The sequence below is a fragment of the Notamacropus eugenii genome, chromosome 7 (genome assembly GCF_028372415.1).
Source record: "Notamacropus eugenii isolate mMacEug1 chromosome 7, mMacEug1.pri_v2, whole genome shotgun sequence".
Taxonomy (NCBI): Eukaryota; Metazoa; Chordata; class Mammalia; order Diprotodontia; family Macropodidae; genus Notamacropus; species Notamacropus eugenii.
Window position 1 is genome coordinate 143,096,039 of NC_092878.1, and position 16,106 is coordinate 143,112,144.

Consider the following 16,106-nt stretch of genomic DNA (forward strand, 5'->3'; position numbering starts at 1 on the left):
TAATTTCTCCACCAATCTGTTAAATTTTTAATTTCCTATTTCATTTATTTTGATTGTATTTTTTCAGCTCTAGAGAAATAATGAAGTGTCCTATTTTATTGTGTTCCAGTGCCTTCAGACCTTTGACAAATGACAAATACCAGCTCAGACATTTACTAGCTGTGTGATGCTGGGCAAATCACAAGGACCTTTCTCTGCCTCAGTTTCCTTACCTGTAAAATGAGGATAAGAATAGTGTTTATCTCCCAGGGTTGTGAGGATAAAATCAGATAATATTTGTAAAGTGCTTTGCAAACCCTCAAGTGCTATCTAGTATTAGTTTAGGTCTTCCCTTGTCCTCCTCCATCCTCATTTCTTCTATTTCTTTAAATTCCACTTATATCTTTATTCCCTCATGTCCTTCTTTAAACCTCTTTATGAATCTGTTGGTGGTGGTGCTTTCATCCCAGTTAACTTTTCTCTTTAAGTAAAATAACCTTTAAACATGAAGATATTGATTTCATTAGCTATTTTTTCTTTGATAATTATGCACATTTACCTTTCTTATGTTTCTTTGTTTATGACGTACAGAGGTCATCTACTCTGGCTTGGTTTGCTTTTGGCATTCTTTTTTATGTCAGGAATTCCTCAAATGCTCTTGTTGAACATTCATCTGTTTTCTTACATGTTTAGATTTAGCTCTAAATCTACTATTCTATGAAGTATATTTGCAGAGTGGGCACTCAAAATTTCCTTGAAAAACATTTTGCTTTTTTTCCTCTGATTTTTATTTTTCAAACCAAGAATCATAATGCAATATCATCCAAAGGAGCCATCCAAAGGAGTTATCATATATTTTAAATTTGAAATGTCAATGTTAACTTTAATTTATTCTATACCTTTAGGTGATTGCATTACCTCTGTGTTTTTACTGACTTCATTTTTTCTTCAAATATCTTCAGGACCTTCAGAAAATTGATTCTGTGATGAACAGTACTAAAAGTGTTTAGTTGCAAAACAAGATACATTACAATTTTTGATGAAAACGTGCATTTTTAATGGGGAATAAAATGTACAGTTTTTCTTACTCACTTAGCTTACTCTACAATAATAAAAAATTATTCTTACACTTCATTGTACTGTGGTGCTAAGTTAACAAAAGTACATTTATGATTTTTTAAAAAATAGTTATTAAGGGTAGGTTTGATGGCCATATTGGATATATAGCATGGCAAATGATGATCATATCCTGTAATAGTAAATGATGAATTATTACCTTTATGCTACAAAAATTTCTTGATCCAAAATGTTTTATGTAACATAGTTAACTATTCAAGAAGTACATCTTTTTTGTATTATGCAGGTTGCTAAAAGAACGAAGAGTTCTTCATGTGAATTCTATTTAATCAACTTAGAAGTTTCTATGTTAACCCATCTATATATTTATAGGATACTGAACATGTTAACACTCTCCCTTTCATAAGGATTCCTTTTGCCTCTACTGTGTTATACGAATGATTTACATTAGATCTGATTCCTAAGGAATTATTACACACTGTTTTCGATCATATCTTTAAACCAGTTTTCACTAAACATGAGCTGTCTAGTTTTTCCTTTGGTTATTGCCACCCTTTTCGTGAAAAGCATTGATCATTTTGTATCCTTTCCCACCCTCATTCAATTCCTGACAATTTTTCTGCATCCTTGCCAGTTAAAAACTGAATTGCTGATTTCTCTTTACCCTAACTTAGCACTGTCACATTATCCATCATCTAGAGAGCTAATTTGTCTTTCAATTTTATGGGAAAGTATCTAAGCTATTACATATTAAAAGGTTTAAGTTTTGCCACATATATTATTACTTTTTTTTCTGTGCTTTAAATTTGTATTTTCAGTAATAAAGTTTGTCTTGTCTTTTGCCAAGGATGACAAATCTTGTTCAGTTGAATCATTTTCAATATATAGTAGTCTTGTTTTGAACAATGCCCAGCATCACTTGAGTGGACTGTTACTGCTTTACTTAAACAACCTGAATATCATGTTCCTTTTAAAGCTTTGCAACTAGAACATTTCAGCTGAAATTTCCATTCTTTAGGAAGCACATATAATTTTAAGAATTATTTCCTTCAAGGAGAAATTAATAATTTATTATATGCCTTTCAAATGTACATTCTCTAATGTAGATCTTTGTTTGATGCATTCAGTTTTGTAGAATACCATTCTTAAAGTCCACAAAGCTGGTGGTGAGGTGGACCAGGTTTTAAATTGCTCTCCAAGAATGTATTAACTAGATAATATTTCTTTCTTTTAAAAAAGATTGTTTTGCATCACTCTAGTTTCCAAATGACTTTCTCACACATTCCAGTAGACATCCCACTTTTATAACAATTAAGTTCTCTTAAGCAAAACAAAACACACTATCAATGATTGAAAATGTATGCCCCATCCTGAACCTGCAGTCCACTATCTGCCTGAGGAGATAGGGATTTTACTCCACCAACCCTTTGAAGTAAAAATCAGTCACTGCATTGATAAAAGTTTTGAGTTGGTCAGTGTTGTTTCCCTTTTCATTATTGTTCCTCTCTTCATTTTAATTTCCTGATGAATTAGAGAAATGATTGGTTTATTCAGTTGTTGCAGTCATGTCTAACTCTTAGCGACTCCATTTCAGGCTTTCTTGGCAAAGATACTGGAGTGGTTTGCCATTTCCTTCTCCAGCTCATTTGACAGATGGAGAAAGCTGAGGCAAACAGAGTTAAGTGACTTGCCCAGTGTCACATGGCTAGTACATGTTTAAGGCCAGATTTGAAGTCAGGTCTTTCTGACTCCAGGCCCGGAGCTCTACCCACCTAATCTCTCCAAAATGATGGACAGGACTGTGAATTTTGTTTTTCTTCAAGAGGTTGAAAACCAGCAAATACTTTGAATTTCTAAGTTTCTAAAACACATCTCAAGAAAATTCCTATTAAACTAGTACCTACTTGAACTATATGTAGACCCAGAACAATCATATAACTGTCATTTCTATCACTGTCTGAAATATTATTGAAATTTTACACAGTTAGGGATGGTCAGTCACTAAGTAAATAAACATGTATTAGGTGACTACCGTGTGCCAGGAATTGTGCTAAATGCTGGGGAGATAGCATGTCAATAGCTAGCTAGATAGTGATTTTTCACTTAAATAGGGACTATACAAGGTCCTCATCTTTGCCAACTATCAGAATCTCCAGTACTGGCCCAAAGGAAAGCCCAGGATTTCAGAAAATGTTGTAGAAAATTTAAGAAAGTTTTAAACCTCATTGAGATAAGAGGAAGATAGGAAGTTTGCCATGCTTTTAGAGGTATATAGGTAGCATATTGGATGGAGTACTGGACGCAGAGCCAGGAAGACCTGAGTTCAGATCCGGCCTCAGATACTTAATAGCTGTGGGACCCTAAGCAAGTCACTTAACTTCTGCCTATTCAGATTCCTCCTCTGTAAAATGGGGTTAATAATAGCACCTGTCTTCCCGGATTGTTAGTATAAAATGAAATAATGTTTGTAAAACACTTAGAACAATGCCTTAGTAAATGCTTGTAAAAAAAAAAAAAAAGACTGTGATTTCCACTTGGAGAGATGTTTAATTCTTCATGAAGTTATAGCTAGCTTTGAGCTTTCTCATGATTTCCTAACTTAATTTCATATTCTAATATTCTCGTGGATGTTAGAAAAGGAGCTAAAATTATGTAGAAGGCTTTTAAATTGAGAAATTTAAAATTCATATGTATGTTGAGTTTAATAAATGAAATGGGAAAAATTATTATTCATAGCATAGATATCTGTGCTCTGAATGTGAAATTCTAGTGTCCCACTTTTGTAACAATAAAAACAAAAGTGATACCTACTCTACACTGGGTTTCTGAATCCAACCAGTATAGAAAGCCCAAATTGGAAGATGAAAAGATAGTTTTTCCATGTAAAATAATTTAAAGATGCATTCAACAGTATTATTGCTCTTTGGCTGCAGTAAGTTTTCTTTCACATCCCATTTCATTGAGTCCAGGATATTGTTTTGGGTTTGTGCGTATTTCTAGTTCCTTGCCTTGTGAATTTGGAAGAATGTGATAGATAATATTGCATAGAAGTGGTATTGATTTCTGGAAAGATATTTATCGTGTAATGCATTGATATCATTAGGAGGCTAGTTCTTTTCATCCAAATGCTACAATTCTAGAAATTTAAGCTATTATTTCAGAAAAAAATCAATAACTAGCTGTGTGTAAGATTATATGTATGTATGTATACAGTTACATATAGTCACACACATACACATACATATATATGTATACATAATATATAATATATATGTGTGTATAAATATGATGGAAGTTCATTTTAAAGGAGAAGGTACTCGCAACTGGAGGGGGAAAACAGGAAAGACCTTTTATAGAGGGCAGAATTTCAGTTGTATTATGAAGGAAGCCAGGGAAACCAAAAGGTGGAGGGGGAAATGTACTAAGAAGGAGTAAGTAGAAGGAATTAAGAGGAAGAAAGATATGGAGCATTGTTCTAGGTCAGGGCTTCTTAAACTTTTTTTCCACTTACAACCCCTTTTCTCTTTTAGGCAGTGTTACTTGGTATTGTGTGGCTGGAGAGCATGGGCAGTACAAAGTGCACATGCTTTGTGTTCAGAACCAAGGTGCCGTGAAGTTGTGGGATGCATCACAGGCAAGCACTGCCAGAAACACCTTGGATTCATTATGCTTTTGATTTTTAATTGTTTTTTGGTCATTGGGTCTCCAGAAACCTTTTACCATTGCAAATTTTTCATGATCCCATATGGGGTTGTATCCCACAGTTTAAGAAGCACTGATAAATTTAGTCATGGAAGGCAGCCAATGCAAAGGTATTGAGATGAGGGTTAACACCAGAAGGCAATGCAGAATAAGTAGGCTGTGTACTATGTGAGGAGAACTCCTTGGAATGTCTCTGGTGCAGGAATGAATCCTCACATTCTCTGCACTATCAGAGAATTGCTCAGAGCAGGTGAAAGGCTAAATGACTTGCCTGGGGCCACACAACCTCCCTGCTTCTAAGGTGGGAACTAAACCCAGGTCTCCGCTTTGAGGTCTCCTTGTTATATGCTATGAAATATTACCTCTCAGATCAATAGATGTTTGAAAAATTAACTGATTCCATTTTCTTTCAAGATGATAGATCGAACCATAATAGAAGTTAACATTCTTCTTGGCATCCTTGATACCAAATTAATCAACCCAATCTTATCATAATCAATCATATGAAATATAGAGCAACTGCCTTGATAGGGACCCCCACTTCTTTAGATGCATAACAGCTTCCCTTGATTTTTAGCAGAGTGTGCATTTACTGATGTCTCATAGTCAGTATCAAATTGATGCCGTAGGGGTAGTTAAATTTGAGTTCATGTCCATGGAGTGATACAAGACACATGTAGAGTATGTCATAGGAAACCATGAAAATGAAATTATTTTAGTTTTGTAGAGTGGAGAGAAGGGGAAAGATAATTTATGCTAAGCATGGAAAATGTAACATTTAAAACAAAACTTCCTGTCAAACATAATAATTGTGGATTCTTATTGAAAGAACATATTCATCCCTGGGTTCTAAATTTCCCTGTTATGTGACTACCATTAGTATACCATTTCCCTTTCTAAGTCAGTTTTTCCATTAGGAAAAATGCAATTAATTTAACTTTGATTAAATATTTCTATGTGGAAGGTTTTACGTTAGTCACTGGGGATATGAAAATAAGCAAAAAGGGCAGGAATTGATCTCAAAGAACTTACACTCTTGCACTGGATATGTACATAAATAAGATAGGGACCAGACTTGTGATTTCATTGGTGTGAAAATGGAGGGAATAAGCATTTATATAGCACCTACTGCTTACTAGGCACTGTGCTACAAGCTTCACAGACTATCACATGAGGAAACTCCCTCTACTTAAGCAAATGAACAATTTCTCTTACACCTAGAGAGTCTCTAGAATTTGGAGAGGTTCAAGGATTTACTCAGAGCCACACAGCCAGTATATATCAGAGGTCGAAGTTGAACCCAGATCCCCTGAGACTCTAGGACACTATGCCCTATATTATCCATTAATAAATAAATACCAAACATTACAAGGAATACAAGAATGCTAATATGAAAACCATTCTAAAGGTATCTGATTACATTACTCTGTACTCCCAGAGTTATCCTTTGCATGCATGCTATTTTGTTTTTGGGGTGAGGGAGGGAAGTTTGAAATGTTTAATCCAGTCATCAGGATAGAGTCGAAGAGATAATTGTCATCAGAGATGAAAATTTCCATAGGAATTCATTGCTTGAAAATTCTTGCTACAGTGACTGAGGATCCTAAGAAATAATTGTGAGATAGCAATAGCTGGTGGAGTATACTTCTTTTTCCCTTAACTGTTTAATTCTCAGATATTGATCAGTGGAACAAAGTGATCGAGCAACTGGGAACGCCTTGCCCAGAATTCATGAAGAAATTGCAACCCACAGTAAGAAACTATGTGGAGAATCGGCCCAAGTATGCAGGGCTTACTTTCCCCAAGCTATTTCCAGATTCCCTTTTCCCTGCTGACTCGGAGCACAATAAACTTAAAGGTATGTTAAACAAAGGTACTTTGTGCCATAGTTTGAAGGAAAAGTTCAGCAAGATGGAAATAATGACCAGCTCTTGCTTGGAATAGTCTTTTTTTTTTAAATTTTCCATACATAAGGGGTGGGGTCGTGAACATCATTTTGGGGGCATGCATGAAGGAAAGGAAATAAATTCTAGGTGATATGGAACAAAATTGCTTGTTTTATTTGATATTCAGTATGTATAACTTGTTCATGTTTAGCTTTTGGAGGGGAAAATCAGCCTTCAATGAATCAATAAGTCCTCTATTTATCTGCTTCTCAGAGCTCATGCTTTCCTTCCCTTTCTCTTTTATGACTGACATTTGTATAATAAGTTTGCAAAGCATTTTGCATAGATTATATTATTTGAACCTCACAATGACTATGTGATATAGTTATGCATTGTTCCCATTTTGCAAATGAGGAAACTGAGATTTAAAGGAGTAAGTGACTAGCCCATAGTCTAACATCTTTAAGAGATGGAATTTGAATTTAGGTAGTCTTGACTAGCATTCTTTTATATCATGGTTTGTGCTTTTCTTCGTGTGTGTGTGTGTGTGTGTGTGTGTGTGTGTGTGTGTGAAATACATTTGCATGCATACATTCACCCAAAGCAAATGCTTTCCAACAAAACTTTTCAGCTTGAGAAGCTTTCCAATATTTTATGAGTTTTTAAGGTACTTGAATATCTGTGAGTTTATCTCACTTGTATAGTTTTAGACTATTAGAACTAACCATGAATGAAAGTAGTGAAAAAAATTTCAATTTCAGGAGCAAGCTAATGGCAAGTAAAAATATAGTCTTGCCTTTAATGGTGAATTCTTACTGCATGAAATCACACTGAAATCCATTAAGATCAAGTCACCTCCTGAGAATCTTAACTACCTGAACAAAATCCTCAATTTCAATTTTTAAGGGAATTCACCTGCTTCTTCTATTAAAAGTCAGAGAAATACTATGTTAAATGAAAAAAAAAAGTATACTTAATTCTTGCTTTTGAATTTCACTTATGAGGCTATGAGCCAGTGCCCTCGATTTGATGATGACTTGGATGGGACAATAAGAAAATGATAATGTTTGTTTCCCCCCTATCAGATTTTATTGAACAAAAATTTTTAAATCAGCTAAACTATTGAATCAGCTAATGTAGGAAGTCCAATATTAGACATACTTTTAAAAGAACACATCCTATTTCCTTTCATCTTTCTTCTAGGATATATTTTTTGTAATGACTCATTCAGATAGATATCATAGTTTCTGCTTTTAATGTCCTATATCCAAGAGAGTAGAAACATTCTAATAAAAATAAGTGTTAGAAGGCAAAGGACAGAGGAATAAAAGACAGCATTATGTTAGTTGGTCATTGAAAACATTCCAGAACTTATTTAGAAATAGATATTGCTGTCATGGACCACTTGAGAGTTAGGGTGCTGTGAGAAAGACTCCAGAGTCAACAGGTATTCAGTTTTTAGATTTTGAGACATAGGTAACACCTCTCTCTTTTAGTCTTCATTTTCCTTATCTGTAAAATGAGGAGATTGGATTCGATTATCTCCAAAGCTTTTTCCAATTCCACATCCTATGATCATGAATTAATTAAAAGCAAACATGTAGAAAGGACCTATTGTGTGCATAGTATAGTGCTAGGTCTTAGGAGAGATTGAAATTTTATCTAAGACTTGGTCCCTACCATGCTAGAGATGACAGTCTGGCAATAAGAAAGCACACACATACACGCACACATATACACACATAATACACAATGATACATGATATAGGTTTTAGAGAAATACAATAGGAAAATACCATATGCAGTCCAGGATACACAAGAAAGGGCAAAGTCATTACCAACAGGGAGCAGTGATGCTCCTAAAAAGGAGGTGACATTTTGTTTGGACTTAAAAGAGAAGCAAAAACATTCAATGCTTCAGTCACAATGGTGATTTTTTCTATTATTAATAGATTAGTGGAACAATCTTCCTTATCTTCTTCTTCTAAGTGATTTCTAATGATGTTAATTCACCAGTTCAAAAGCATTGACTTTCTTCTTAGGTAGCAATTTGTTATTAAATTCAATTTGTTATTAAATTAAACAAGCAACACAATAGCTTGCTATTTGTCTTAATGGGAAGATTTTGGTTTCTTTCCTTGAAAATTTGTCTTCTTGATAAAAATTCCATCATGCGAAAGTTAAATGTGTTTCAGTACTGCCTCCAAGTGGTGTCAAATTCAAATAGAAACAGATCCCTACAGCCCTATATTGATTTAGAAAACCATAACTTTACATTATCTGTGTTATACTGTGTTTTTATTTGTTTTGTTAAAGGTTTCCTATATTTTAATCTTGTCTGGGCTGATCCTTAGGCAGCAAGTTGGATACCTCTGATCTAGGTACTCTGGTACCTAGCGCTGTTAGGCCTACTTTTCTTTTCCCCTTTACATTCTTTTGTCTTTTGTAGTATATTTCACAAAATAATATTTTAAGTTTAATGGTCTTAACTGCACAGTTTTCAAAAGAAAGGGAGTGAATGAAAGATAAAGGGGTAGAGGTGCTACAGCATCATGGAAAGAGCAGTTCTGGAGTCAGGGAACCTGGCTTCAGATCTCCCTCTCACCCTTGAGCTTCACTAATCTATGGGACTTTGGAAAAGTCTAACTCTCTGAGAATCATTTTTTTTTTCATCTTTAAAAGAGAGGAGTTTGGACTAGAGTGTTTAAGAGGTCCCTTCCAGGTTTAAATCTATGATCCCAAAAAGGAATGGGAATCATTGATTTTCAAACTGGAATCTCTGGCTTTGATTAGCCAGCTTATGGCCCAGGTTATACTATCGAAATCACCCACCTTTCTTTCCCGATAAGTAAAATGGAAAAACCAAATATCCTACAATGGACAAAAAAAATTTGTGTTTTTTAAAAAAGGATTAAAACCAAAGATAATTTTCTTATCATGCTATTAGAAAATAATTTTACTGCTTATAATCATAATTACATAATGTATCACAATCACAAAGGAAAATTATATTGATTTTTTTCATAAAATCAAGTGATTTTAGAATAGTGATTTTCATAGACTTGAAATATGTTAAGTTTCTTTCTATGATTAACTTCAGTATTCCTATTAACATAAGAAGAAAGAAAACATTTCTAGTATCCTTGCATCAGTAATTGAATTGGCCAGAATAGGCCATTAGTAAAGCTATATGAATGAACTGCAATTTTTAATCCATATACATCTAACAATGCATACATATCAACAAATTAATATCTGAACTAGATGAATCTTGATGTTCTAGGATTTATTGTATATAATTTTAAGGGAGGGAAGGCTCATGGTATGTTAGCACTCCAGACTCCTGAAAAAAAACCCTCTGGAGATAAATGGAAATAAAAACTTCATTTTGTTTTCCAGAAGGTCAAAAACTTTAATCAGTGTTTGAAATGAAGGTGTATTTGGTCCACACCAATAAACATTTTTTCTCTCCTCTTGCACTACCTTCTCTTTACCCAATCACTTAGAATTTTGCTTTTTTTTTTTTTTTTTTTGTAATTTCAGCCAGCCAAGCGAGGGACCTTTTGTCAAAGATGTTAGTGATTGATCCAGCCAAAAGGATATCAGTGGATGATGCCTTACAGCATCCATACATCAACGTCTGGTACGATCCTGCAGAAGTAGAGGCGGTAAGGCATAGTTTTCTCATTTTTCGTCTACAGATGGATCATAGTCATATTTTACCAAGCTGTAAAATTAGAAAGCAACCACAGACCAAATGAACCAAACTAGATTTTCCCCCATTTCTTTAATGCAGTTACCTTTTCTCTCCCAAGTTACTTTATGTTCCCTGTGCTCCCCATGTCATGCTTTCTTGAGATAGAAGGTTCCTTATTCCAAGAAATATACTGTACAAAATCTCTAGTCTCTTCCTGTATATATTTAAGCCAATTTATCATTCCTGCTGCTACCTTAGCAGGGGAGAAAACAACATGTAGAATTGGTTTTAGAATGTAGAATGTAGAATTTCATTTAAAAGTACACCTGATATCCACACCAGTAATTCATAACATGGGTGCATTATAACCCCCATTGCTTTCATCATTAGCTGGTGAAGATTTGTGTTGTCAAGAAACTGTATTCCAATGATATCTTATTTTCTTTCAGGTATGAGGGGAGGGGAGGAATTTTTTTCCATTTAAATTAGCTTGAATATCATAATCTGATGAATATCAGTGTTTTCAGCAATGTATCTATTTCTCTCAACATTAATTGATGATATTGAATGGTGTCAGCTCATTGATAGAAGCTAACTTTGCCTAATGTCAATAGTTTACATAAATATATGACTGAGTAAATATATGCTACTGTAATATATGCTATATATATATAAATATATTCTATATAACTCTACAGGAATGACTATAAACAGCACAGAAAAAATTGATAATAGTAGTCACGTAGATTAGCTGTACTCACTGTAGCAATGGAATGAAGATTCCCTGTGTTTAAAGACTTTGGAAATGAGGAGATGACCCATTTTCCCTACTCATTTCATTTCCTTCATTTGACAGTAAATGCTTCTCCTGATGAGTGATTAATTGTTGTAGCAGCCCTGCATTTAGAAGAAGACAAAATACATATGATCTGGGTGTTTAAAGGAGCTTTATTTAAAAATATTTTTACAACTAGCTAGAGATATGAATGGATTACTGTGGTCTTCCAAATCTGTGACCAGATTGTCATGGTATGGCAGCTGGCAGCTCAAGGTTGACTTTCCATTCCTGACTAGTTAAAGACTCTCCTTCCTTCTTGGGAGTTCTGGGACAGTGATTGTTGGAGCAAGGTCCTGTCTGTTGCCTCCGTTCTGAATCTACCCTTTGGGATTTCTGCATGAAGTAATTGGTTGAGGGCTATAGAGTGAACTGTTCCCTGATTTAACCAAGGTTGGCTAACAGAAAGAATGTGGAGGGTCTTATCTGTGATGTCAGGATATCTGGATCCAGGTAGACACTTTATCAGTGAGGCCATTATGAAGGGAGAGGAATACCATCTAGTCTGGTTTTATGGGTGAAAGCAAAAAAAGACACTTCATGATACATTCACATTGACTATCTGGCAAGTGCCAAGAGAATGGGCATGTGTTCTTTTAGCTGAGAGATCAAAGGCATTGTAGATGTGCTTTTCTTGATATTCTACATGTGAAATGCAGGGTCACAGAGCTAGTGAGTGTCCAGTGTCTAGGAGATTTGACTCAGGTTTTCCTCACTCCAGGGCCTGTGCACTATCCATTGTGCCACTTAGCTGCCTCAGGGAAGAAACTTTTAACACACAAAGGTGCTAAAAAGAGGATAAAAGCTTTTCTAATTAATACAGCTATGTAAAAATGTATGTGTATATGTTTGCATGTGTGCAAGAGTGTATTCAGCAAGAGGTTGGCTGACCACAAACTCCCTGGAATTTATAATTCTTCCCAATTTAGTAAGAGGAAACTAACACAATCAATCATCAATGAGGGGCACGGTGGGGTGCAGGCAGATGTGTCAGAGTTTGGAGACTCTCAAGGAAAACAAAGAGGGAGAAAGGAGAGTTGGTGATCATCTCATGGCAGCAACATGACCGAGATGGTAGCCAGTGACTTTTACACTTTAAATCAGGAAAAATGACTTTCTAAATGAATAGGCAGGAAAATGTGTGTGTGTTTTTTTTTAATTTTAGGTGCTTGCTCCAGTAGTAGGTTTACTGAAAGAAACAAGCCTGCCCAAGTCAAAAATAGATGGGCTTTATCCTATCCCAGTCTTACTTCTTCTTGTATTTTTATAAATTTATTCTGGTAAAGAATATATATCCCAGATTTAACAACATTTCTCATAAACACTTGCAGCAGAACCTATCCTTATGTTGGCAGAATCAGAACATCTTAAAACTGAAAATAAAATTGAAACCATTTGATCTCAGGTCCCATATAAAAATAGGACATTAGAATAACTTTCAAGAAAAAAAAATAAATGGATTTGAAATGGTATGTGTTATTTAGGTATTAAGAAAAATGATCAATTTTAACTTTTTATGGTCATCTTTATCACTTTCGTTACCAACTGCCCTATACATGGTTGTGAAAGGTGTTTCTTTCCCTTCTTTGCTAAATTATAACAGGACTTATAATATCTAACTCATGTATCCATTTGAAACATTTTGCTAAATAGCATGAGATAATAACCTAAATCTAATTTCTCCCAGATTGCATACCATTTTTCCCAGCATTTCATCAAATAGTGAGTCCTTACTCTCAGTAGCATGCATATCCTTTGGTTTATTCTACAATATGCTGCTATGTTCAGTTGCTCCTGGGTCTTGTACGCCCACTTTATTCTGTTTTTAAACCAGTACCAAATATTTTAGGTGTTTACTGCTTTAAGATATAGTTTGGTATTTGGTTCTACTTGGTCCCTTTCCTCCCAATATTGTTTTTACTAAATCAGTTGAGATTCTTGACCTTTTATTTCTTCTGATTAATTTTTATTATTTTGTCTAGTTCCATAAAGTAGTCCTTTGATAGTTTGATTGGTACAGTACTAAAATCTATAAATTCATTTAGGTTTTGGTGATATTTTTATTATAATAGCATGGCTCAACCACAAGTAATATAATTTCAGTTATTTAAACCTTTTAATATTTCCGTAAACATCTATAAATGGTGGTTTGTAATTCTATTCATTTAAGTTCTGAATGTATCTTGATAGGTGAACTCCTCAATGTTTTATACATTCTGTAGTTATTTTGAATGGAATTTCTTTTTTTCTTTTCTTTTTTTTTTTTTTAGAGCTTCTTGATAATATATAGAATGGCTAATGATTTGGTAGGCTTATTTTATATTCTGCTACTTTATTGAAATGGTCTTAACTAATTTTGTTTCCTTACCTATGCTTAGTCCACTATTTCTTTATGTTGCTTCACTGAGTTAGAATTTCTAGAACTATATCAAATAATAATGGTCACAATGAATACCCTTGTTTTGCCCTTGATCTTATTGAAAAAGTTTCTAACATTTCTCCATTCCAGATAACTCTAGCTCTGGAGTTTAGATAGTATTTAAAATATCAAGGAATGGTTTGTGTTTCAATAAGGTTTTTATGTTTTTAACATGAATAAGTATTATGTTTTTGTCAAGGGCTTTTTCTGGATCTATTGATATAATCTTGTATTTTTATTGTTTTGTTATTAATATGTCCATTATCATATTCCTAATGTTGAACTAGTCTTATATTCCTTGTATGAATTCAAGTAGGTCTAGTATATAATATTTTATTATGTTGCTCTTTCATAATATCTTCTTAAATATTTTTGCATCAACATTCATTAAAGATATTGTTCTGTAGTGTAGATTTTAAGTCATTTTTGTGCCATAGATCTCTTGACAGTCTTGTGAAACTTATAGGTTACTTATCAAAAAATATTATCTTTCAATTATTACAAAAGAAAAATTATATTCATATGCAGTTATCAAAATATTTTTTGGAAACTAGTTCATAGAATCTTGATTAAGAACTTCTGGTGTGTAATTTCATCTTCTTTTCTACCTCTCCCTGGTGTGAGGGACAGGACCATATTTGTCTAATGGAAGGAGTGTGATACAATTTTTGAAAACAGTTTATATAATAACAAAAGTAATTTTCTTTGAATATTTGATTGAATTAATTTCTAATCCTATTTGGGCCTTGTTTTATTACCCTTAGTTTCTCTTTATCTGTAGTTAATTTCCCATTTTGATTTGGGTAATTTAGTTTCCTCTCTCCCCCTCCTTTTAGAATAGAATAATTGTCCATAAGAGTTTTTTTCAAAGATACCATTTCATTTATTAATTCAATAGATTTTCCCCCTTTATTTTAAAGTTTTCTATTTTATGCTTATCTGATTATTTTATATTTGGTTGCTTGCTTTATTAGTTTTTTAAGATTTTTTTTTAGGTGTTTAATTCATTGACCTTTCTATTTGTTGTTGTTGATGATGTAACATTTTAGAAATATGAAATTTCTTCATAAGGAAACTTTGGAATTTTGATGTGTTATCACATTGCCATTTTCAAAAAATAAAAACTTATTTCTTCCATGATTTGTTCTTTGACCTATACATTCTTTAGGACTGTTAGTTAGATTATGTTCAAGTTTGCATGCTTTCTTTAAATGCCCCTTATTGATAATTTTTATTTGGCTTCATTCAGTAAAGGATAGTGTTAATATTTCTACCTTTTTGCTTCTGTTTATGAATTTTTTAAAAAATGTCTTTTGATATGAGAAGTTTTTTAAAGATGTATGTGTGTATATACATATATATATATATCTTTCAATTGCCATTCAATAATTGCCAGAGATCTATCATATCTAAGTTTTCTAGAATTCTATATAAATTGTTAACTTCTTTTGTTTATTTTTTTAATTTTTAGATTTGTCTAGATCTGAAAAGGACATATTGAGATCTCCAGTTATAGTTCTGTTTTTTTCTCTGTTATTAGATTAGTTTTTCTTTTCAGTGTTTCAAAGCTATACCATTTGGTTATAAAATGATAAGTATTGATATTCTTTCATTAACTATGGTGCTTTTAAGCATAATATAATTTCTTCATTTATTTTTTTTACTGCATTTATTCTGATTGCTATCTTGTCTGGGTTTATGATCAGCTTTTTTTTTTATTCACCTGAGACATGATAAATTATTCTCTAGTTCCTCATTTTCAATATGTATGAATCTTTGTTTATATGTGTATTTCTTGGAAGTACCATTTTCTTGATTCTGCTTTCTAATCCAATGTACTATCCTTTTCACTTTTATTGGTAAGTTTATCCCATTGTAATTCTTGCTTCTGATTATGTTTTTTTCCTTCCATCAAATCTCTTTTATTCTCACCCCATCCTTCCCCATTTTTACAAAAAAAGAGAAAAGAATGTGGTATGAGAAAGGGAATGGAGTCAAAATTAGTCATCTGTAATTGAAATGATCTTATCCTGATTTTCTGTCTCTTCTTTCTTTACTCAGTTCAGGCCCCAGTCACTGGTTCTTAACACTTTGTGTTTTTTTAACACCTCCGTTCGATCACTTCACTATAATTGAAATGTTTTACTCCCTCTTCAACTCTAAATTCCCTATTAAACTCTTCTTTTCCATGTCCCTACTCCTTATTTATCTTCTGGAATTAATGTATTTCTCCATCAAACTCTTTGTGTGTGTATCTTTATAAGCCTCCTTTGTCCAATTTAGATGAGATTTATTAGATGAATGAATGAATGAAAAAAAATTATTAAACATTTACTATGTGCAAAGCACTGTGTTAAACTCTAGGGATAAAAACAGAAAGTTAAGATAGACCCTACTCTCAAGGAACTCACTTAACTACTGGGGAAGACGATGTATATGTATATCTACATATACATATATGTGTGTTTCTCCTTCATTGCCAAAGAAGACCATGCCATCAGAGAAATAATG

General features: G+C 33.4%; 1 protein-coding gene across 2 annotated transcripts in view; it reads left to right on the forward strand.

The window, feature by feature from the left end:
- Positions 1–16,106, forward strand: part of MAPK10 (mitogen-activated protein kinase 10) — a 162,507-nt gene that overhangs the window by 125,826 nt on the left and 20,575 nt on the right. For both annotated transcript variants that reach the window (XM_072622756.1, XM_072622755.1), the window contains exons 11-12: positions 6,434–6,616; positions 10,188–10,312. In XM_072622756.1, the coding sequence (XP_072478857.1) occupies positions 6,434–6,616; positions 10,188–10,312 (308 nt within the window). The remainder of the gene's footprint in view (positions 1–6,433; positions 6,617–10,187; positions 10,313–16,106) is intronic.